At 33.4% G+C, this 25934-nt stretch overlaps 1 protein-coding gene across 2 annotated transcripts in view; it reads left to right on the top strand.

Annotated features, from left to right (window-relative positions):
• The window catches only part of LOC141449290 (uncharacterized), a 59064-nt gene extending 33511 nt beyond the window's left edge, over window positions 1-25553 (top strand). The window contains exons 3-10 of one of the 2 annotated variants that reach the window (XM_074118554.1): window positions 14342-14471; window positions 16282-16613; window positions 16965-17106; window positions 18425-18533; window positions 19784-19862; window positions 20822-20959; window positions 21274-21370; window positions 24007-25553. In XM_074118554.1, the coding sequence (XP_073974655.1) occupies window positions 14342-14471; window positions 16282-16613; window positions 16965-17106; window positions 18425-18533; window positions 19784-19862; window positions 20822-20959; window positions 21274-21305 (962 nt within the window). In that variant the 3' untranslated portion in view covers window positions 21306-21370; window positions 24007-25553. The remainder of the gene's footprint in view (window positions 1-14341; window positions 14472-16281; window positions 16614-16964; window positions 17107-18424; window positions 18534-19783; window positions 19863-20821; window positions 20960-21273; window positions 21371-24006) is intronic. The other variant, XM_074118555.1, reaches the window with a different exon arrangement.
• Window positions 25554-25934: the final 381 nt, after the last annotated feature.

Below are 25934 nucleotides of genomic sequence, written 5' to 3'. Positions count from 1 at the left end.
TCCATGCCAATGCGTGGTTCACAGTGGGAGATATAGAACTGCCATAATTTTACAGAATTTCATGACCCAAAAAATTTTCAACTCTTTATATCTTCTACATTTATAGATCTGTGCACAAAATAACTATAGTTTATAATTGAGAAAAACAAAGTATATAAGAGAACAAAATTCCATGCCAATGCGTGGTTCACAGTGGGAGATATAGAACGGCCATAATTTTACAGAATTTCATGACCCAAATAATTTTCAACCCTTTATATCTTCTACATTTATAGATCTGTGCACAAAATAACTATAGTTTATAATTGAGAAAAACAAAGTATATAAGAGAATAAAATTCCATGCCAATGCGTGGTTCACAGTGGGAGATATAGAACGGCCATAATTTTACAGAATTTCATGACCCAAAAAATTTTCAACCCTTTATATCTTCTACATTTATAGATCTGTGCACAAAATAACTATAGTTTATAATTGAGAAAAACAAAGTATATAAGAGAACAAAATTCCATGCCAATGCGTGGTTCACAGTGGGAGATATAGAACGGCCATAATTTTACAGAATTTCATGACCCAAAAAATTTTCAACCCTTTATATCTTCTACATTTATAGATCTGTGCACAAAATAACTATAGTTTATAATTGAGAAAAACAAAGTATATAAGAGAACAAAATTCCATGCCAATGCGTGGTTCACAGTGGGAGATTTAGAACGGCCACAATTTTACAGAATTTTATGACCCAAATAATTTTCAACCCTTTATATCTTCTACATTTATAGATCTGTGCACAAAATAACTATAGTTTATAATTGAGAAAAACAAAGTATATAAGAGAACAAAATTCCATGCCAATGCGTGGTTCACAGTGGGAGATTTAGAACGGCCACAATTTTACAGAATTTTATGACCCAAATAATTTTCAACCCTTTATATCTTCTACATTTATAGATCTGTGCACAAAATAACTATAGTTTATAATTGAGAAAAACAAAGTGTATAAGAGAACAAAATTCCATACCAATACGTGGTTCACAGTGGGAGATATAGAACGGCCATAATTTTACAGAATTTCATGACCCAAAAAATTTTCAACCCTTTATATCTTCTACATTTATAGATCTGTGCACAAAATAACTATAGTTTATAATTGAGAAAAACAAAGTATATAAGTGAACAAAATTCCATACCAATACGGGGTTCACAGTGGGAGATATAGAACGGCCATAATTTTACAGAATTTCATGACCCAAAAAATTTTCAACCCTTTATATCTTCTACATTTATAGATCTGTGCACAAAATAACTATAGTTTATAATTGAGAAAAACAAAGTATATAAGAGAACAAAATTCCATGCCAATGCGTGGTTCACAGTGGGAGATATAGAACGGCCACAATTTTACAGAATTTTATGACCCAAATAATTTTCAACCCTTTATATCTTCTACATTTATAGATCTGTGCACAAAATAACTATAGTTTATAATTGAGAAAAACAAAGTATATAAGTGAACAAAATTCCATACCAATACGTGGTTCACAGTGGGAGATATAGAACGGCCATAATTTTACAGAATTTCATGACCCAAAAAATTTTCAACCCTTTATATCTTCTACATTTATAGATCTGTGCACAAAATAACTATAGTTTATAATTGAGAAAAACAAAGTATATAAGAGAACAAAATTCCATGCCAATGCGTGGTTCACAGTGGGAGATATAGAACGGCCATAATTTTACAGAATTTCATGACCCAAAAAATTTTCAACCCTTTATATCTTCTACATTTATAGATCTGTGCACAAAATATCTATAGTTTATAATTGAGAAAAACAAAGTATATAAGAGAACAAAATTCCATGCCAATGCGTGGTTCACAGTGGGAGATATAGAACGGCCATAATTTTACAGAATTTCATGACCCAAATAATTTTCAACCCTTTATATCTTCTACATTTATAGATCTGTGCACAAAATAACTATAGTTTATAATTGAGAAAAACAAAGTATATAAGTGAACAAAATTCCATACCAATACGTGGTTCACAGTGGGAGATATAGAACGGCCATAATTTTACAGAATTTCATGACCCAAAAAATTTTCAACCCTTTATATCTTCTACATTTATAGATCTGTGCACAAAATAACTATAGTTTATAATTGAGAAAAACAAAGTATATAAGAGAACAAAATTCCATGCCAATGCGTGGTTCACAGTGGGAGATATAGAACGGCCATAATTTTAGAGAATTTCATGACCCAAAAAATTTTCAACTCTTTATATCTTCTACATTTATAGATCTGTGCACAAAATAACTATAGTTTATAATTGAGAAAAACAAAGTATATAAGAGAACAAAATTCCATGCCAATGCGTGGTTCACAGTGGGAGATTTAGAACGGCCACAATTTTACAGAATTTTATGACCCAAATAATTTTCAACTCTTTATATATTCTACCTTTTTAGATCTGTGCACAAAATAACTATAGTTTATCATTTAGAAATACAAAGTATATAAGAGAACAAAATTCCATACCAATACGTGGTTCACAGTGGGAGATATAGAACGGCCATAATTTTACAGAATTTCATGACCCAAAAAATTTTCAACTCTTTATATCTTCTACATTTATAAATCTGTGCACAAAATAACTATAGTTTATAATTGAGAAAAACAAAGTATATAAGAGAACAAAATTCCATGCCAATGCGTGGTTCACAGTGGGAGATATAGAACGGCCACAATTTTACAGAATTTTATGACCCAAATAATTTTCAACCCTTTATATCTTCTACATTTATAGATCTGTGCACAAAATAACTATAGTTTATAATTGAGAAAAACAAAGTATATAAGTGAACAAAATTCCATACCAATACGTGGTTCACAGTGGGAGATATAGAACGGCCATAATTTTACAGAATTTCATGACCCAAAAAATTTTCAAACCTTTATATCTTCTACATTTATAGATCTGTGCACAAAATAACTATAGTTTATAATTGAGAAAAACAAAGTATATAAGAGAACAAAATTCCATGCCAATGCGTGGTTCACAGTGGGAGATATAGAACGGCCATAATTTTACAGAATTTCATGACCCAAAAAATTTTCAACCCTTTATATCTTCTACATTTATAGATCTGTGCACAAAATAACTATAGTTTATAATTGAGAAAAACAAAGTATATAAGAGAACAAAATTCCATGCCAATGCGTGGTTCACAGTGGGAGATATAGAACTGCCATAATTTTACAGAATTTCATGACCCAAAAAATTTTCAACTCTTTATATCTTCTACATTTATAGATCTGTGCACAAAATAACTATAGTTTATAATTGAGAAAAACAAAGTATATAAGAGAACAAAATTCCATGCCAATGCGTGGTTCACAGTGGGAGATATAGAACGGCCATAATTTTACAGAATTTCATGACCCAAATAATTTTCAACCCTTTATATCTTCTACATTTATAGATCTGTGCACAAAATAACTATAGTTTATAATTGAGAAAAACAAAGTATATAAGTGAACAAAATTCCATACCAATACGTGGTTCACAGTGGGAGATATAGAACGGCCATAATTTTACAGAATTTCATGACCCAAAAAATTTTCAACCCTTTATATCTTCTACATTTATAGATCTGTGCACAAAATAACTATAGTTTATAATTGAGAAAAACAAAGTATATAAGAGAACAAAATTCCATGCCAATGCGTGGTTCACAGTGGGAGATATAGAACTGCCATAATTTTACAGAATTTCATGACCCAAAAAATTTTCAACTCTTTATATCTTCTACATTTATAGATCTGTGCACAAAATAACTATAGTTTATAATTGAGAAAAACAAAGTATATAAGAGAACAAAATTCCATGCCAATGCGTGGTTCACAGTGGGAGATTTAGAACGGCCACAATTTTACAGAATTTTATGACCCAAATAATTTTCAACTCTTTATATATTCTACCTTTTTAGATCTGTGCACAAAATAACTATAGTTTATCATTTAGAAATACAAAGTATATAAGAGAACAAAATTCCATACCAATACGTGGTTCACAGTGGGAGATATAGAACGGCCATAATTTTACAGAATTTCATGACCCAAAAAATTTTCAACTCTTTATATCTTCTACATTTATAGATCTGTGCACAAAATAACTATAGTTTATAATTGAGAAAAACAAAGTATATAAGAGAACAAAATTCCATGCCAATGCGTGGTTCACAGTGGGAGATTTAGAACGGCCACAATTTTACAGAATTTTATGACCCAAATAATTTTCAACTCTTTATATATTCTACCTTTTTAGATCTGTGCACAAAATAACTATAGTTTATCATTTAGAAATACAAAGTATATAAGAGAACAAAATTCCATACCAATACGTGGTTCACAGTGGGAGATATAGAACGGCCATAATTTTACAGAATTTCATGACCCAAAAAATTTTCAACTCTTTATATCTTCTACATTTATAGATCTGTGCACAAAATAACTATAGTTTATAATTGAGAAAAACAAAGTATATAAGAGAACAAAATTCCATGCCAATGCGTGGTTCACATTGGGAGATTTAGAACGGCCACAATTTTACAGAATTTTATGACCCAAATAATTTTCAACTCTTTATATATTCTACCTTTTTAGATCTGTGCACAAAATAACTATAGTTTATCATTTAGAAATACAAAGTATATAAGAGAACAAAATTCCATACCAATACGTGGTTCACAGTGGGAGATATAGAACGGCCATAATTTTACAGAATTTCATGACCCAAAAAATTTTCAACTCTTTATATCTTCTACATTTATAGATCTGTGCACAAAATAACTATAGTTTATAATTGAGAAAAACAAAGTGTATAAGAGAACAAAATTGAAATTTCGCGGAACACCAGTGTTCCGCGGAACATCGGTTAAGAACCACTGCCTTAGAACATGCTCCAGCTTTCTTAGTTTATGGCTCATTATTTTAACCATTTCATTTTTATTAGTTCTTGTGAGCATTCCATTCTTTGAGGAACTTCATTCTCGGTGATGGAATAAACTCTGAGAATTCTCTGAAACACTAATTTTTTTATAAGCAGGGTTTGAAAGAGGTTTTTAAACCATATAAAAGAAACTTTGAAAGTGTAAACACATTAAGTTTAAGGCCTCCTCGGCAACTTCACCTGAGAAGGCCTTATAATGTTGGCTTTGTATACAAGTGGTTCTCAATCTTTTTTAGAATTGTTGGACATATTTCACTTGATATTTGTCTTGTGGGACTCTAACATTCTGAAATGCAAAGTATTATGAATTGGAATATTTGAGAATATTAAGAAGTAAATATAACGAGTTGCTAGTTGTGTTATTACAACTTATTAATTTATTAGTTTTATTATATTACTATAATTATATTTAAAGATCTATTAAAAACAATTTATGGTAGAACGTGAAGTAAACAAAATAATAAATTGAATGCGAAATGCGCTTAATATTTCTCGCAAATTTCTAGAATATTTGGATGATCGAGGGGCAATCAATGCTACTCTCATTTCTTGCTCGGAAATTTAAGTGATACTCACCATCCATTACGTCACGTTGGCTACGTCATATCGATAAACCTAATTCTAGAACAATTATTGTTTTAATCGCGGAACATCCGTTTTTGACTGAAACGCTTCGAGAATCAATTTTTAAATGTTAAATTGTAGCCTGCGTTCCAAAGAATGCGGTATTAATTTGTGTTTTGATTTGTAGACAAACAGCATCTTTTGCTAATTTTGCATATTTGAGAAACTTTAAGAAACATGATTTATTCTCGCCAATTCTTTTCATAAAATAACTGTGTTAGATGCAGTTAGGCATTGATCTTCCATTAACAAAATTAGCTGCTACATTTTAAATTCTTGGAGTTCAATGCAGGAAGTGCAATTTTAATGAAATCAAATGTTTCATCCATTCGATTATGTCTACTTGATGCAAAATTTTGCAATAAAGGCAATACTGCATGATAAAGCAGTGAGATCTAGGAGGTATCAACTTACAAAACAGGGAGCAAGGGGAGAGGCCTTAATACAGAAAACTGCCCTTAAAAAATTAATGATCAGCATGCACACAGCCTCCTTCTCGTGTATTTAACTTGTGTTCATTGGATGCAGCCTGACCAGTTCATGCAGCCCTAGTGTTAAGTTACGCTTCATGCTTCAAGCTCTTTTAAGTTCATAAAAACGTCCAAGTGCAAGAAGCTTTTAACTAAAAGAACTAGAAGGTTTTTTTCTTTCAACTTGCAGTTCCAAAATAAAATAAATACCTACAGAATGTAAGAAGGCTTGCAAGTTGCAAGTTGTAATACAGCTTTATGTATGCAAGCTTTGTAATACAAACTGAATGCGCCACTGATAGATAACTGCGTCTTTAAAAGAATATAGACCCAAAAAAATACCGTTTTTAAGCGTTCAAACGATTTAATGTTATATTTGCTATAAAAAATTCTACTATAATTTGATTTAATTTTGGAATCCGCTTTACAGTCGTCAGTGGAACAGTAAAACTGTTAGTCGCCACAGCATAACCAGATATGATAACGTATTACTGTCTCAGCTTTCTTCACTTTTCGCCTGTCAGCGCTGAGCCCACTATTACACGTTCTACGTAAAAAGAGCAGTCACACTTTGTAATGTTGTTGAGTCACAGATATAACTATTAAGAGCAGTTGTTGCGCGTTTCTACTTTTCTCTTACAGCTGCGAGAAAATGTTTCTCTAACTACTGCATTCCTCTGAGATGCTTTTGAAATTGGTATACCTACCCATTCAAAATTCGTAGTACAGAAGTTAGGGTCTAGGGACAATCTTTCCTCATTTTGACAGCAATTTATGCAAGTTATATTTTCATAGAAAAATAAAAGAGAATATCTGCAAATCTTTTTAACAAAAACCGACGTTGCTATTCAATTAATTGATTGTCAAGTTGAAATATCAAAGTTAAGTAAAAATACTGAAGATAAGGCTCCTAGAGTTTTGAAATGTTTCGATAATGAGTATTAGAGACTAGATACGCTAATATCTGCCATAAAAGCCTGAACACTGTTGCGAAGTACAGAGAACGTCAATATATACAGGGTGAACCAGTAAGTATTGTCCGTAGGCCTACCGTGTGTAGTACAACTAAAATGGAGTTCAATGACGTATTGGCCAACTTCATATTTTCCACTGTTCTTGAGTGACGTCACTTTAATTTTTTTCTAAAATCATTACTTTTTTCCAATAAAAATGTTATTACTCAGAAAGTTTTAGTCCGAATTCGATTCTGATGACACGGTTAGAAAGTCAGATAAATTTTCTAAAAATTGATACTATTTTGAAGCATAAGTTATTCTCCAAACAGCCTCAATCTTCCTCCGGAAACTGGGAAAATAAAAGTAATAGAAATTTTTAAGAAAACTCATTAGACCCTTATTTGATCATTATCCGACCTAGGTGCTGGCACTTTTTGTAAAAGTTTCCTTGTCTAATGGGCTTTCTAATGGTATATCATTTTCCAGGATTCCTTTTATCTTCGTATGAGAAATTACGTTTGTTTTACAAGAAAATGTGTTCACGAGCACACAACAGTGTTTGTTATCAAGTTGTTTAATTCATTGAAAACTCTTTTAAATGGACCAGTAGTCAATTTTTAAAGTAGATTGTCTTAAAATAAGGAAGTCAAAGGTTACAAATTGCCCTTCCAAAAAAAGGTATTCGATGAATTTTCAAAATTAGCAAACAAACAAAAAATCACCAAAAATCAAACTAAAATCAAGTTTTTTCTCTTTATGTTACTAATGCAAGCGGAAATGGAAAAGTTAACATTGACTTTTATTAATTAAAAATAAATTAGAAAACTGTGCCAATGGTTCATTTATTAATCCGCCATTGTCTAAGATTATTTGCATATGACAGTCATTTCATTCTAACAAATCAAAACTGATTGTGTGGCACTAGAGGTTTTTCCAACTTCCAATTCTCCTTCTGTCAGACACCATTAGTGAAATCTATTGGCTATTTCTCTAAAAATTAAAAAAATTGTTGTATCACTCGTACGACTTTTTTTCACTATTATCACTCGCAAAAACATTTGATCATATTTAATTCTTACTAACTTTAAGTTTACAGTTCGTAAAACCGTAATTGTCCCGAAAATTTAACGTTTAAAAGAAGCCTATAATAATCCTTACCCTTAAAGCTAAGATATATATTGGGTGTTACTGGGTTCGATTCGCGGTCTAGGATTTTATCTAATAGTTAATATGAGACATTTACGTTTGCTATCGCTTCCGCCCACGACACCCAATTTAATTATGATCCTTTTACTCTGAAGATGTCCTTTTACTGGCAGCTTCTGAGAAGGAAGTGCAAAGAAGTCTAAATATTCTTCAAAGTTCCCACCATATTTACTCTATAGTGGTGGCCAACCGACCGGATCGACCGGTCGATCGCGAGGCCAGTTTTGGTCGATCGTCGATCGCTCGCAATGTCTGGTGTGGAATTCCGTGTACCATGGACTTTGAAGCGATTGTAGAAGACAAAACTTTCCAGCAATAGTTTAATGCATTCTGGGAATTTGCCAGACGCTTATACATTGCAGATGATAAAAATATTAAATTGCATTTTAAGTTAGTCTATCTTAAAAACATGTCGGAAAATCGTATTTTTTAGGTACCGCATGTACGGAATGCTGCCATCAAAAATTGGGTCTGGAAATTTATTTTCTTCATGAGCCTATATCTCGAAAACTTAATTTCACTTATTACTTACCTCGCTGGAATGCACCTTATACTGAAACACAGTGTATAAACATAGTATGTATTTCACAGCCCTTTACCTCTTAGACTACGCCTATGACAACAAGTCGATCGCGACACACTTTTAAGATAAAAAGTAGATCTTATACCCAGAAATGTTGGCCACCCCTGCTCTATAGCATGGAATACTAAGAAAGCCATATTTCCATTTAGTAGAAGGGTTTGATTTTACTTCCGCATATAATTTCTAATTCAGTCCTCCAAAAATGCAAGTCGAGAATCCAGTCGGTTACCTTGGAGATCCATTCTCAAAATATTTTCTCTCGAAGATCCAGTCTTCTGGTTTAAAATTGGTTTTCTCCCTGTATATCAAAATATATCAATTTTGTAAATTCATAAACCATAAGAACAACATGGAAATCTCTTTTTCTAACCTGTTGTTTGTTAAATACATCCATATTTATGGTATATTTTAATTAGGTTTGAGTATAATTAACCTAATAATCTGCTTTAATATTATACACGTATTAGGGAGCGCATAATTGAGCATTAGTACTTATTAGAAATTTAATTCTTTGCATTTTATTTCTTGGTACTTTTATTTTTACGCTCCAATACTAATGAGTTTGTTAAAATAATTTTACATAAATATTAACAAGAGAAATTACCTGATAAGTGACAAACAATTTTGATAAACTAGTTTACAGATTTGCATCATGATTCATTTCTAATTTCCATTCTGTAGTTGGTCAGAATTACAATAACTTCTTCTTTTACCAACTCAAAATAGTGCTTTCTTAATTTTTTTATTATGTCTAAATAACAGTATTATTTTTGCATCTTATTTGTCTACTAAATTTGTTTAATTTGAATATTGTGATTCCACCTTCCTGTAACAAATTGAAGTACTTTATAGTCAGAAGTTATAATTATTATCATATCATAATGACAGAGGTACTTTAGAGGGAATCTAACTGTTCATAACCCCTTCCTCGGGGTTGGGCGTTCCAACTCGGATAGAAATGCGATACAATTCATGTAAAAGTATTTATTGCTAGATTTCTTAGCATTTGCTTCATCAGCACTGATTACTAATTCCAGTCTTGAAAAGATTAGAAGGTTCAAATATTCTATTGAGAGAGAATTAGTTTCAAGATGGCAAGGCACTCACTAAGAGGGTACAGGATACTTTTACATGGTCCATTAGCAGAGGAGTCAGAGTGCCCCTCGGGCGATACCAATTAGCTAAGGCAGTTCGGTAACATAACACTTGTTTTAGTCAGCAGCTTTGCCTAATATATACTATATGTGTAGAAGTAATGCTTGCGCCCGGGTTTGTTGTGCTCGATAAGTACCACCGATAAATAACCTCGCTCTTCCATGCTCTTTATAATGTTTTAATCCGCAAATTCTTGCAGGTGCTTCTATATTAATATCTTTGAAAAATATCGATAAGGTCGCCCTTTGGATCAGGGGTTTTCATTTTTCAATTTTTAATTTTTTTTGTAGCAATAGTTATTGTTTGTTTGCTTTTTAGATTAGATTTTTTATTAAATGCAAATTGAATAGTAACTAGTGAGGAAAATGCGTTTCAGTTTTGCCCTGGGCCCCGCGAATGTCAGGAGCGATTATGTCATTTTAATCTTCTTGACCTTACAACAAGATTTACTTTTCTTGCGAATTTAGAAAGCGCTGAAAATGTTATATTTCTTTTTTAGTCAAAAGTGGAACTCCCATTTTAAGTTTTGAGGCAATCAACGACCAAAAGAGGCAATCAACGACCAAAAAACCTTCTTGATCTGTGGAAGAACTTAATTCCTGAAAAATAGGCATTACATTATATGTTCTACTGCGCATCAAACCTAAAGAGCAATATCACCAAAGTGATTTATATGTTTTTTGATTCCATTAGATTTCGCTTTGATTTCCAGTTTCTTGAGTACCTCGATTTCACATTAAACTGTTTTGAACTATAACCGTTACTCTCAGGAAATTCACGTCACAAATTTGCACTACAAAGATTTTCAGTGAGGAGTGAATTTGTGTTCCCCTCCATAGTCATTCCTCTAAGCTCCGCCACACAGTTAAAATATGAAAAGCACATTTTTCTTCACAACATACATTTTCCTCATGTTCCTTCATGAAGCAGCTTGGATTGGTGAACATATCCCTCTTTAGACTGCAACATCATTTACCAGCTTATTTATGAACAGGTGTTATAACATCCTAGCCTTATTCCCTCAGAATGTGCATTTCTCTACAATGAAATTTATAAGGTTCCTGATATATTTCAACAATTCATTGTAGAGTAGAAAATTTAGACGAAGAATATAAAACAATTAGCGGGCGCTTATTTTAGGCTCAGCTTAGAGAAATGAGTCATTTTCTATGCTTTGGTGGTGGGTGCTCGTGTTCGTCCAGGGGAGCATCTACCTTACTTTCTGGAAGAACTGGGACTTACTCATCAGAGCGTTAGAAAGTATCTTGATTCTGTACATTCGGTATCAAACTGGCGTCCCCCGATGTAATTTCTTGTGGCTCACGATGTACTGAAATAAAATGAAAATATAAAGAATTGTTATGAAGAAAATAGCGCTTATGGAGATTGAGGCAATACCGTATACACCAATTCCTCGTTAACCCTTTAACTATTGAAGACGAGTCTACACATGGCCCAGTGCCTTACCGAAGGCCTGCGGGCTGACTCAGTTGCGGCGACGTTTAGAAATGATATGTCTGGCTACTCTCAGTGGGATTGCAGAATGATTGGGTTTTAAAAGACGAAGTAGGAATTCTCCAAATAAGTACTTATTTAGGTGAGAAATACCCAAAAATGTTTGCTGCACAAATTTTGTTATTTTGGGAGTAAGTCCTTGCGTGAGGAACTATTTCCGTTAATGAAGTTAAATAAAACGGCATACAGATCAAGATTAAGTGATAAACTTCTACCTGCCTTAGTGAAGATTGTCTGTTCTCAGTCTCTGAGAATCCAGATAAAGGAAAACTAGGAAAAATTTTGTAAATATGTTGTGGCCTTCGTGAATCTTGCCTGTTGCACCAAGTGGCCCGTGGTTTAATTGACACCCCTGCTATATAGAATGTCTAAAGCAACAATCGAGGTATATTCAGCATTACAAACGGGTAGCTGTTGGTGCAGTTGATGAAGGGATTGTTGGAATTCCGGATAACGGGTACTGCAATAGTCCTCCACAACTATTTCTTTCTGTAATAACATTTACTTCTGTTGTTATTGCACTTGTTAAATATTTATTAGATTTAGCCATTGTGAGGTAATTCTTTTTTATTAGTTTATATTCTTGATTATTTATTATCTTTGGGATAATTTCCTGTAGGCCTACTAGGTACAGTATATGGAATTATTGAAAGCTTTTTCTCTCTTTCTCCAAATCTTCATCTCTCTAATTTGTGCAGGAAATAGAAACCAAAAGTGACCGTACCAACAGAAACAATACATTAAAACGTTACTCTTTTTGCAAATAATGAAAAATGGAATTTACAGTTTCTGATTGATCTTATTACCTCATTTTCTCTTCTTAGACTATCTAGTCACATTAAATTAAATTTTTACAAACTTGCTTCATTTGTTTACTTTTCTAATCATTATCTGTATTTTAAATATTTTATTATTTTCTTAGATGGAAACAGCTAGCTAACACACTTTACTATAAATTTTTCACATAACCCATTTAATCAATTGATAGGCCTAGACCGGGAATCGAACCCAAAACACCTTAACTTTGTGGCTTCTTCGTACACTCGGTATGGCTGTGTGAGGGGCATAAAAAAGTAATTTCAGTGAAATTTACAGTTCTAAAGTGGTATAATGTTAGCTAAAAGCAAATATGTTTTGTAGTTAGGAAAAGAAGTAAAAGCTAGAACCTCAATAATTATTGTATTAAGAGAAAATGGTTAGTGATTTTCAGATTTTCGAATTCTCCTCATCGTTTTCAAAACATCTCCTTTTAATTATTTCTTAATTTTTCTTTTCTCTACCCTCGAACGTTTTCGATGACCCGCCAGAAATGCTACCATTGAGCTTTCCCTATACTTCATATACCTCTTTCTTAACCAGGGTTTCATCGTATTCATAACTTTCCTTTGTTATTCCTGCAAAATGGAAATATTGGAATATTCATCATCTTCTTTCTTCACATTGAATTCTAACCCGCATTTTTTTTCGAGCTTCTGTATCATGGCCATTCGAATTAGTTTTTAACGAGACCATGTTTCGAACCATAATGTACCGCTGTATACTCCATATCAGCAATATAGCAAAGTGCTGACGGTAATAACTAAGTGTCAATTATTGAACATAGACTTCATGAACTCCTCCAAGCGCTCCCAATAATTTGCTGTCATAGTCTTATTCCTTCCCCACTAATAAAGCAAAACCTTTTATTACAAATATTTTTTACGTTGTTCCCTTTTCTCCTATTGTGGTGATTTTTTTTTCGGCGCTTCAACTGCTAGCGTCATTAGCGCCTTTAACGATTGCATTCTCTACTCCTTAACGCAAAAATTTCACTTTTTTTGTCATTGGCTTTCGCCATACAGCCAGCATCGTCTAGGTGCTTATCACTAGAATATCACTCACTCTCAATTCTTACTTATAAATACATTCGCTTCACACTTTCATCCCTCTACTATATCCAACTATTTACGTATACTACAACTAATGGATGGATCAGTACTCTATATTCCTGCCATCCTTATAGCTTAACCGAAATTAAAATCACGTAATCCTTCTCTAATCATTTTCTTGCATTCATTCTAATCGGCTATAATACATTCATATTTCATTGCTAGCTCTGCTATAGACTTAAGCACATCTATGTTGGTGGAGAAAATTATGTCTTCGTAGCGAAATGGTGCATCTAAATGTATAAGTCGTCAAACATTCGTTTCCTTTCTACCACATAACGTGGACATATCATTATCATATGTTTGAAATCCTCCTCCTCATTGCAATCTACGCAAAGAGGAGAGGACCTTTTGTTGATCCTGTGTAGATATGATCCGCAAACCACGTGGTTCGCTCTCAGCCTGCTTATTGTCGTAACGACTCATTTATTAGTGACAGTTCCCTTAAACCATGGTTGTCTAGGTCTTACACTTAGCCTTATAAAACATTCACGCTAATCAATAAATTGTAATGATGTGTATGTATTTTGTGTGAATGCTTTGGGGGGTATACCCCGAGGATTGGCTGATTCAAGTCGCTATTATAGTACGATATAGCTTTCCTTTTCAGGTTATTTACCATTCTAAAATATTATTAATTCCTCTTAGAATATGATTTTTCGATTAGGCAACGTCAGTAAATCCCTATTTATTATTTCGCTATTTGATCCTCTCAAGATCTTGACTTCCAACATCTAGGATTGCAGCTATCTCCATCTTTATCTGTATCTCCATCTTCTGCATTATAAAAACATATAATATTGTATTTTGAGATAAATATTGTAACTTCAATGAATACTTTGAAATGTTTACAGTGTTCTGCCACTACTAAAGTGAAAACTCATTTCAGGATATGATCTTAAAGAACTGAGCGATGGTAAACAGATAACTGTATATCCTGATGAATTATTGGCGCCTTTGTCAACAGCGTCTGCTAGTGTTTCAACTACCACATTTTCACCACCTAAGCAACAACACAAGTGAGTTTTGCTATTTACTTCTAAAAGACTTCTTATTTACTATTTCTGCGTCCAAACCAAGTCATTAACCTTAATTTCGATAATGCACTCTCTGTAAAATTCATTTAATTAATTTTTTTTTCTTCTTCTTCTTCAATTTAGATGCACCTAAATGTGGCAGTGCTGCAACGGATGCACCTCAAATACCAAAATGTCATTTTCTGTTTGAATGAAGAAACTACTCCCCAATGTCTAATTTTCTTCCTTCTTTGTTATATTTTGGAAGTATGGGTTCAAGACTCAACTTAGAAGGTGTTTGAATTGGACCCAGATATTTGGGCTGGCTAAAGGCGTCCTAAATTCTAATGACATCCTCTGGAAATTTGTTCTGGAAGGTTCAGAAGATCGAAGGAAAAACGTTGGATGTTTTTCTTGTCTGGGTCACATTAGAAGGAAATAAGTTGGCTAAAGTAGGAACCACCCTTTTTTTCATGTTGTGGCTTATTGTCGTCATATGCCTATCTGGATTCTGGAACTCATAGACAATCATCTTGTCTATTGGCAATGGACATCTTTCAAACTATTGTTGAATCCCTTTCTGACCATTGGAGTCATTCTGATCTCTTTGTAGTTTAAAATTTGTGTGATCAACGAGGAAGCAAAATTTTCATCTCATGTTCAGACTGTTTGGAGTGTGAGGAAATAAGGTTTAAGATCCTTGATTGGAACAGGCCAACAGAGGAAGTAGAGTGTGAGTGTGTGCATCCGCAGAAAACCCCAGATCTATACACATGCATACGCATTTTACACTTTAAAAGGATTTCTCGTTCTAAGATATGTACAGCCCAACAAAGAAGAACCAATCGATCTCTTAGTTCTTACTTTGGTTTTACCGCCATTCTCCCATTAATAAAGCTGAACTTGCACAATATCTACAAAGCTAAACTTAACACTCAATCACAGAGCTATATTTAATAAACTGTTTTTTTCAGGCGGTTTTGCAATCTGGTTACCAATCAGGAGTATCGAGCGGAAGCTCATAATTTAGTGTAACAATTTTTCGAACTGATATTAATTTAAGTATCTTTCATGTACCACGAATTGAAGTACAAGTTAATCCACATAACCCGGCCAAGAGTAACCGAACACTCCCCAATTCAAAATTTCATTTTCTTATAAAGCTGCACTTCAAAGATTTTCTCAACATAACTTACCTTTATAATTACCCTTGTAGCGATATTAATTTTTGTTTACTTTCAACCCTTCCTTTCCTTTTAAATGTTGATGGTTGTTAGCATCCAAATTCCAATTAAAAATCAATTTTGGAAAGCTGAGCTGATGTTTTTCCCCATGAAACGGAAAAAGACATTGACCTCCATTTCTGTCAGAGAAGTAAATGGTCATTCATTAATCAACCTAAAGGAAGTAGCCAGTGATGGCATTCTAAATTTTTATGAACCGGTTCCATAAAGTCAAAGTGATATCTAGGAACCTATTCTTTACGTTTTAAGAGTGAAAACAAATCACTTACCTAGCCTCACTTTGCTTTAAAAATACCATATTTTAGTACTATTGAGTACAATATTGCAACACAGATTACGGCGAGGTTGCAATTTTGTAGTACGGCTCCCGACTTATAGGCAGTCTTCTGTTGCAACACTGCAGGGCATGGCGCACGATTCAAAACTGAAGTCACGAGTAATTCAGTTATTTTTAATAACCAGTTCTCCAAGGTTTCATTATTTTCAAAATTGGTTCGCGCGAGCAGGTAGGATGCCATCACTGAAAGCAGTGACTAGTATGAGATTCTCTTTAAGTCAAACTGTTTCAGCGATGCAGATTGTTCAAGTTCCACGCCATCAGCGTCTGGTACAGGAAGTGGAAATGTGGGCAACAGTAGTGCAGGTGCTCGCAGTACGGATAAGGAAAAAAAGCCACCGTTCTCGTATGTGGCGTTGATAACCATGGCCATAGAGAATAGTCCATCGAAGAGAGCCACACTTTCAGAAATATACAACTATATCCTCAGCAGATTTCCATATTATGAGAACAATAAAAAAGGATGGCAGAACTCTATTCGTCACAATCTTAGTTTAAACGAATGTTTCGTCAAAGTAGCCAGAGAAGGAGGTGGTGAGAGGAAAGGGAACTATTGGACCGTAGGTTTGTCCACATTTTTATTTATAAAAGAGGGAAGGGATTAGCTATGAGGTTAGCATACTGGACTCCCACGCGGAGGTCCCGGGTTCGAATCCAGCTGATGACCCTTAGATTTTCTCTTCCTAGGAGCTTCTTACAGCTCACTGTCCGGTGATGGACAGTGTTGTCTGTAACGAGAGAACACTGTCCGGAGGCCGGCAGTGCACTGGAAAAAGCTCCGGGCGCCAATAACCTGAGATGTTGACGCGCCTTAAATAAATAAATAAAAAAAAAATTTATAAAAGATTTCTATTTAATTTTTTATTAAATTATTTATACGAATGTTTTAAAGTTAGAAATTTAATCTACTATCAGATCCTAGTCATGGTGATATGTTTGAAAATGGCAATTATCAAAGGAGACGTAGAATGAAAAGGTATAAAACTACGAAGATGTATCACGACAACCCATATCTCCACAGGACATTCTTACACCCGCCGTATCCTTACCCTGCAAGGTGAGTTGTCTGTAATTCTTCAGTCTTTAATTAGAATCATCTTAGCTTTTAATAAATAAGTTCTTACTAAATTGATAAAAAATCATTGATTGAAATAATTAATTTTAAACTGCTTCAAAACATTGAAGTTTGTATCTGTAAGCTTTGTAATGGAAAAATGTGCAATAAATGTAATATTAATGCACCTTAAAATTAGTGAAAATTTAATTGGGAATAAAATTGGTTGTCCAACGCAAGGACGCAGGCGCGGAGGAAAATTAATTAAGGAGTCAAAAGCCAATGAGTAAAAAAAAAAAAAAATGGATACCCAGGACCCTAACCTTTTTTTGGTGTAAAACACTTAGTAAACTTAGACAATTGGTGAGCTTTTTCGTTTGCCTTCGAAGTTTTACTTACCATTGCTATGAATATTTTTGCTTCCAATCTTTCCTGGCTGCATTACTGCAGTATTTTACTATGCCGTAAGTGGCTCAGGTCTATTGATGGCACCATTGGTATTGCCGTTTTTAACTTCAAGTTAACTTTTTAACTAAAGAGCTGCTCCGTTCCTTACTGGACAGAGCGTCTATCCTGGTTTGAATTCGTGTAAGAAATGTTTTGGTATGTACTCTAATATTAATCTAATATCCGGAATGTCTAGGAACCCAGGCAATAAGCTGTAGCAATACTCTTAAAAATTTACAAAGCAGTTTACCAATACCGTCAATACCGCCTTGAATTAATTCCTAGCCTGAACAGCCACCTGCATGTTTGAGAGAATGACCACTCTAGAACCGTTCATGCTTCTCTTATAATCATGTCAGCAGTACAATTTATTTTTTTCTTGGCCGGCTTACCTGGACTTGCCTAATATCATAACGCAGAAAAGCACCGTGCTTACTTTCTTCTCGTTTGTAGCCGTCCGAGAACCTCACTGGGCTCTAACTTTAAAGTTAATAACTTAATTATTAGTTATTCTCAAATTATTAATGTTTAGGAGATCAGTTGCCTAATATATTTTGTAAACATATTCTCAGAACACCCTCATTGAGAAAGTGATAGTGTTGCAGTCTAAATGAAGTTAATAGTAAATGAAAATAATAATAAAGCATTTACTTTTTTAAACCAAACCCCATAAACATATTTAGGGTGCGCCACTGGCAATGATTAAAATTCTGTGTGCAGTTCTCATATGTTACAAGAGGACTGTCTCTCTGGTGATTGGCTTTCCATTATTTACACTCCTTTTACATTTACAGCACTACATATTAAATATTGTAGACAAGGAATAGTCTAGGCAGTACAATCGTTTAGATTAAATATCCTAATTTTCTTGCAGTTGCGGATCCTGGGGAATGCAATCAACTGCAGCTCAGCTTCCCTATGCATCTGGCCAACACATGAGCACCTCATCATACTCTAGCTACAATTCTGCATTGCAAACGCAGGTACCATTCTTATTCACTTTCATCTTTATAACATAAAAGATTTTACTAGAAATTATAAACTAACCTAACCAAAGAAATGATGTTTTCTCAAATTTTTGTGGTTTTTCGGTTTTCTTTGGGTCATTTTCTACGATTAAAAAAAAAAAAAATGAAAATCACTTCTGTTTAGTTCTCTTTATACAAAATCCTTATCGGGTGCCTGTTTTTCAGCATTTGGAGAAGACATTCCTAGATTTGTAAGTTTCAATCCATCTTTACGAGTGGTATGTTGAATAACACGGTAATAAAACTTCTAATCTTATTACAGCCTCCCGAACTCCATATTGCTGCCAGAACCCATGTGTTTATTGGAATCAAACTAAATTTATCATTGGATAATTGTATTATCTCAGAGAGTGAATTTGATATTTTAGATTCTTATAATTGTTAAAACCTATTACTTTACGGAGTCCTCTCTTAGATCAATGTCCTTTACCCAAAGATTTTCCAATTAATAGATTCCATCTCTGAAGTGTGGTTCTCGAAGAGGGGCAAGTTTTCCGTCTCCAGCAGCCTCATTTGACAAGAAAAGGTTTGAAAAGAAACAACCACAAATTTCCGTGGATTTAGAGTAGGTAAAAGTCAACAGCTGCAAATCTAGTGTAAAGGATTGATGTCCTAATAATTCATGCTTCAAATTCATCAGTTTTCCATTGCCAAGGCACCTTTGCGGGCAGGTGATTGTCCAGATGAAAGATGATTTTTATTTTTAATTACAATTCAGTTTTGTTTCTGGCTTGTAGTGATGAAGCAGCGTCCCACCTATAGCTAAACTCTTTTTGGTCCAGCAGTTATCTTGCTGGAAGCTTTCTCGTGATCGATTCTTGATGAAAAATGTTCTGAAAGGTACATGACTTCATCATGTGTCAGCTATCTTATACAACCTTACACCGCCGATCCTATGAAGAAAACCAGTTACCAGAACAAGATGACCATGACAAATTATTGCAATACGTGAGACAACAACATAACACAAACAAATTTCTCGCATTGCTCTATTGAATTAAACGGAAAATGAAAGCTAAACTTATGAATATGTCGAATTGTTTGAGATAATTGTCCTTATAATAAATTAAAAGGCACGTTTTTACTGCTTATTGTGACATGATGGACTTTCTCTATCTTTTCAAATAATTTAAAATATTAAGATTAATTTAGATGTTATAGCAATAGATTTAGAATGTTATTTATGGTTCCTTGTGTGTTATTAGCTGCAGACTCCGCTTCAGTCGGTACAAACAATGGCAATTTCTGGAATGAATGGCTACAATCAATTGGCTCCTTCCATGGGTAAGTATTCCGGCTGAATTTTCTAAATCATAGCTAAGGTATGTTAGCTGAAAAATGAATTTCCCACATTATTCTTGATTCCTGTTAGATAGTACACGTTGAAGGGTAGTAGGTTATGAGTGTGGACTAAGATTAGATTGTATAAATGAACGGCTTCCGTTAGGGAAGGAATATCACTTGTTCTTCTTCCATACTCGTTCCCTAGAATCCTGGAATACTCAGGGAACCCGGAAACTAAAGCAGTGTGGATTGTTAAATGGCAGATCTCCACTTTGAGGCTCTCTAGAAACATTTTTTAAAACAAGTTAATAAAAAAGTATGGATTAGTAAATTACATACCTAATTTAGGTATGTTCCCTGTAGCTGGCGATAAGTCCGCTGAAAGAATCGGCATGTACGATTGTGTACTTAATTATTTTGGATTAATTAGTACTGTTTTTAAGAGTCAGTTAATATGAATAGCTCATTAGTGTTTCTTAATGTCTTTACTCGCAACAACACATTGTTATGGTACCAGATCTACAATACTGATTATACACTTTGATGTGTAATGATAATCACATCAATGCAGATGTTAAAACTAAAGAATCACTCTTGTACCTTGTTAATTTCCCTCACGTTCACCCACTTTGTAGTCAATTTTTGGAACTGCAAGAATCCCAAGTTAAAATCAAATTGTCAAAAATGTGGTTTGGTCCGCAATGATGGATAATATGGTTTTATCCGTCGCAGCACGCATGTTTCCTGTATCCCTGATTGGTTGATTAATCAATTTGATGTAAATATTTCAACTTCACTTATGTTTCCGTTTCACACTAAACTTGTGACTCAAATTATCAAACATAGCTTTCATATTTGCGAAGTATTGTAATTTATTCGTAGTAATTTTGTTTATATTCTTTACAGTCGATCAACCAACATAACTTTTTTTAACGTAACCAACATTACATTTGTTACAGCTGACTTTTGTGCGAGTTCTACAGGCGCTAATGCTACCAGTTTTGGTACCTACACCACGACCAGCTGCAGTAGAAACGCTACGATAGAGGCTGCCAGTATCAGATACCCTTCGTACTGGTCGCATTCAACCACGGATAGTTAGTATCTAATAGTTTATTTGTTGCGATATTTAGCACCAAACTGTACAGCAGGAGTGGAACTGAAAGCTCTTGAAGGTACACATTGCTCGGCATCAGCTGTATCTAATACATCCTTAGATCTCCCATATTAAGCAAAAAGCAACTGCAAGTTGAAAGCGAACCTACCTATTATTCACTCACATACCTTTTCAAGAAATGAAGATGGAAGGCGAGAGACCTTAATGTAGAGATTTAGATTAGGATTAATTGCAGAAACTATTATAAATGATTCAATCATGTAAAAATTTCATTCAATAATTTATTTGTTTCAGTAGTAAAGGAAGAGCAATTTCGCAGGCGATAAAATTTTAAAACTGGTCTTGATTTTGCTGTCAAGATCAATCAAGATCCAAATGTTTAATGTAAAAGGTAAAAATGTGTTTGTTTTTTTTTGTAAGATATTTTCTTTATCTTGATTTTCAGGAATAGAGAGACTTAATGATTGCTTAACCTAATCTATCTCTGAAAAACTAATTATAAATTAGCTATTCACAAATTGCAAATTCAAACTTCAGGCTGAAATTTTTTCGCATGAAAGTTATTAATACTAATCAGCGTTCTGTTTTATACTTATTGGATGCTAAAAATCGTACTAATGATACGTTTAAGTAAGCAAATAAATCGAAAAAATGACTGTATTATAAATACTTTGTTCCCCCAAATTAAAACACTCCAAATAGGTGGAAGAAGGGAAGATGGGTGGACCTAGTGCAGCGTGAGATGCTGCGGCTCTATTTTCGAACCAGCCAGCGCACAGCTGTCGGTAGTAAGTTGAAGTCGACATGAAGACGGCTGTAACTCAGCGCTAAAAGTTTCAGCTAACATCCGGACAAAACATAAAGCTGCTTTCTTATTAGGGGCTTTTTTAGCATCATCATTTGTTAAATAAATAACTCTTTTAGTTTTCTTTCTTTAAATTCTAACAATTGGAATCCGATCAATCGATCAATTCTTCTAAATAAGGATATTAAGTCATTAATTGTGTTAAAATAATTATTATGGCGAATAAGTGCACAAAATTGATGCGTTCCAAACTTCATAAAAAGAAAAGCGGCAAAGAATGTGAAGTTAAATGTATGTCTGAATATCGCTACTAATCGTGGCTCAATAATTTGTAGAAGGCACTCTCATGAGTCGTAATACTAAAGAATATTTTGCTATTAAATACAGCTGGATAGAGGATGCTAACCAATTAAAAAATTGGACAATATTGAAATATAGAGCTAGGTTAGGACGTTTGCACTTACAGCAAAACAACCATTCTTTAACAGAATGATGGGAGAAATGTCCGGCGAGGTTGTTAAGTAGGAAGTAAACTTGAAGAATATTATCGCTATCAATTCTTGGCTCACATATTTACTGTTTTTCCTAATGAAATGACAAAAATTTACTCCAATAAATATTTTCCAGAGTTGTTTTATAAAAATTCAAGTGTTGTGAGCAATCTAAGTAATTACTTATGATTTAAACAGAAGTTTAGAGCAAAACCAAAAATCGTTAAATTCAAAAAACTAATAAACTCTCTAAAATAGTACTTCCGCTTGATCGATTTATCTGAAATTATGAATTTTCCTAACATATTGAATTCCTTTTAAAATTAAAAAGCTATTTCTATGTGTGCTTTTCTGGGTATGTAAGTGTGTATATGAACAGAATATTTCAAAACTTAATCACTTAAAATTTCTTCAACTACATTTAATGTGTGGTAAGTGCTTAATATTTCTCATTTCAAACATATAAAAGCATTTCTGAGTTCAACTTGCCGTTCCAGCCTGAGCGGAATATTACTACTAACCAGCAATACAGCCCAGCATGTTCAAATAGTATAAGTACCATTCGCAGGCAATTTGTCACCCAGTCAATTACAATTTTTACATTTTTAATGACAATTTAATGTTAACATAAATAATTATGAATAATTATTAATTAACATAGTAAATGCTGAAATCTTATAAATCAAAATTACATACAATAAGTATAGAAAAAATAGGTAAACATTTGAAAAAAAACGTATCTCAAAGCACTAATTTGCCTAACCTAGGTTATAAATTTAAACTTCATTTTTACAATAATTATTTCGTGCCTATGTTAAATTATATAGGAGGTGTTTACAGTTATTTTACTGATAAGTGATTTTTTTTAAAAGTGGTATTTACATTCTCCATCCTCATGAAAATTTATCTAAAATTCAAGTCCCAAGTTATTCGGATTGTGTCCACTACTTTGACGTAACATTTATTTTCTTTTAGCTTTTTCCAGCCACCACCACCATCTTTTCGAGGACTATTGCGTTTACAGTAGAACTAGATTTCTTATTTTCGACGAGGTGAAGTTAGTTTATCTAGCGTTTTACTTGTTTAACGCTCTGGTATCACCATGGAAACAATGGACTGCGTTCTTCTGCCTGCGTTCCATCCTTCCGAAACTGAACTTCCGTCGTTCAATCAATATATTTAATATTTGGACAATAATCAATCAGTTTTATTAGAAACTTATTGCCTAAAAATTAATTTCAGGAGAACGTAGATTTAAATCTAAACAACAACAGTAACTTCCTGCTTGAAGTGGGAGAATGAACAGCGTGTTTTGGACGGCTTAACCAATTACTTTCCTACATTATTTGACTGCAGTTCCGTCAGCTAGTCAAATTAAGAACAATCGAAAAAAAATTTTGTTACAACATTCAAGGCACTAATGCCCGGAGTTCTATCCTCAAAAATGTTCACTTCTCTCTGGACTGTAAGAAAGTTCCTAGAAATGAAACACAAATTTAAGAGTGGACGTTTGGACTTAAACACGGGATCTCAAACGTGGGAATCCAGTACACTAACCTTGAACTATTCCTTTTCCTTCTATGAGTGCCCTTCCAGATTTTTGAATTTTCAAGTAATCTCCAAAGTTCATCAAGATCTATTTCGTAATCCTCCCCCTACTTCTAATAGATAGAAGTTAATTAGAAATACGTAAAACTAAATTAAAAAATGTTATTTTGTATTTTGTTGCAGATATCCAAAATTAAGAAAATCTTCTTAAAATCGGCTTTCTGATGTCCACACCGAATATTTTATTTATTTATTTGATACATACATATTTATTACTTGAAGAACAATCCTACTCATTTGTTGTTTCGAGTCTAGTACATATTTAATTGAAACAATGTTATAGAATATTTAAAAAAGAACAAAATCTAGGAGAACCCCACGAACTTAAGTGATAATTTTAATGTAATTTAAATGTAATTAGCTGTACTATTATATATATATTTTTTTTTTAAAAGAAATTTGTATTTATATTTATTGTTAATTTGCGTTTAGAAAATAATGAATTGTGATCACTTCTATTATTGTTTAGTTTCCTTGGCCATATTGGTTGTCTCATTGGAAAAGCTTCTACAACTATTTCATTAATTCTGTGAAATTTCTTATTTCACATCATTGAACGGTTGGTATTTAGAAATTTATGAGGGTTATCCATTTGCTTAGTATTAAGAAAATTGCAGCGTAAAACAAGAATCGTAATCTTCAACATTCAGTAAAACATGAATAATAAAATGTTAAACATATAAAAGTTTTCCTCTAAATTTTCTCGCCATTTCCATCCGGCTGCATTTTCATTCCTTTCTGAAACCCATTGTGCATTGACCTTTCCGATATCAAAATTCCTTCCTAATGATAGCTTGAACACTTCCGTAGCTGATCTGAAGTTTTATGAGAGATTTATGGCAGAGTTCTAGAGCAGGTTCGATGTCTTGCGCTGTTATGAGAGTGCGCGGGCAGACGAATGGACTACACAATCACATCTTTTTTTCGAAACACTTTACAAGCCGGGCTTCTTGCTCCGTTGCGGCAATGAGTCCAGCTGCTCAACTTACGATTAAATGTCGTTATCGTAACCATACTAACACTCAGAAAGGATGAGACATCCCAAGATCAGATACTCTTCCACAAGAAACTTACAAATCGCCTGTGCATCCAACGGAAGACAAAATTGTTGTCAAAAAGCTCTTTTTTATGTGAACCCTCCCACAAACACTTTTATGCAAATATACATCGCTGACCGTCTCTACCGCCTCATCCTTTTTGCCTCATCTGCAATCCTCAACTTCCCGGCCGAACAGTTAAGTTGGAATTTATAGTTACTTACTGTCGATTAAACGAATTTTTTAAGTTGTCACACGAGAAGTCGTAACAGAGGATGTTGTAGTTTTTGAACTCTTGCATCAAATTTGATGAAATGTCCGTTAGTTACTATTTAAAAGGAATTAACTTAGAAAAAAAGATTTATTTTTAATAAAACCTGAGGAAGTTACGTTTACATTGGCAGGTCCACCAAACTACATCTTTGAATGAATAAAAATACTACTGAGTTTAATGAAACATATAAAATTAAAAAATAATTAAAACTACAGAATTTAAATAATTATCTGCGGTAGGTCAGCCCATAACTTATAAAAATAAATTGTAAATATTTCTTTATTTGTAATAAATGGCACGTTTTTCATTGATATTCCAAAAAGTTATAATATGAAATAAATAATAAAAATATCACTTCATTCTTTTGATTACTTTGATTGGCTACCAGTTCCTAATTGATTCTAAAATAATTTTATTTCAGAAAGCTGAAGATTTAGACTCTCAATTGCAGTGGATTCATGCATAGTTTGGAGTCCAGCTCAGAAGAGGCATTTGTTAAGGGTTTGATATTAGATCAGAGAAGTTTTATTTTGAAGGTTAAAAATATTATTATTAAAGTGAATTATTAAGTTGACTTGACATGGACTAGAAAATCCAACTTATTAATATATTTATTATAAATATAAAATCGTTTTAATAAAAATAGATCTCATCTTAATAGGAGCTGCTAGTCTCCCCTGTTGGATAATTTGAAACGTCAAAAGGCTCTTTTTTTTATTTAAAGCCTTCTACAAATATAC

Source organism: Rhodnius prolixus, unplaced genomic scaffold (genome assembly GCF_049639745.1).
Source record: "Rhodnius prolixus isolate KJV_2025 unplaced genomic scaffold, Rpr scaffold_2, whole genome shotgun sequence".
Classification (NCBI taxonomy): Eukaryota; Metazoa; Arthropoda; class Insecta; order Hemiptera; family Reduviidae; genus Rhodnius; species Rhodnius prolixus.
This window is presented reverse-complemented; position numbering and strand designations above follow the sequence as displayed.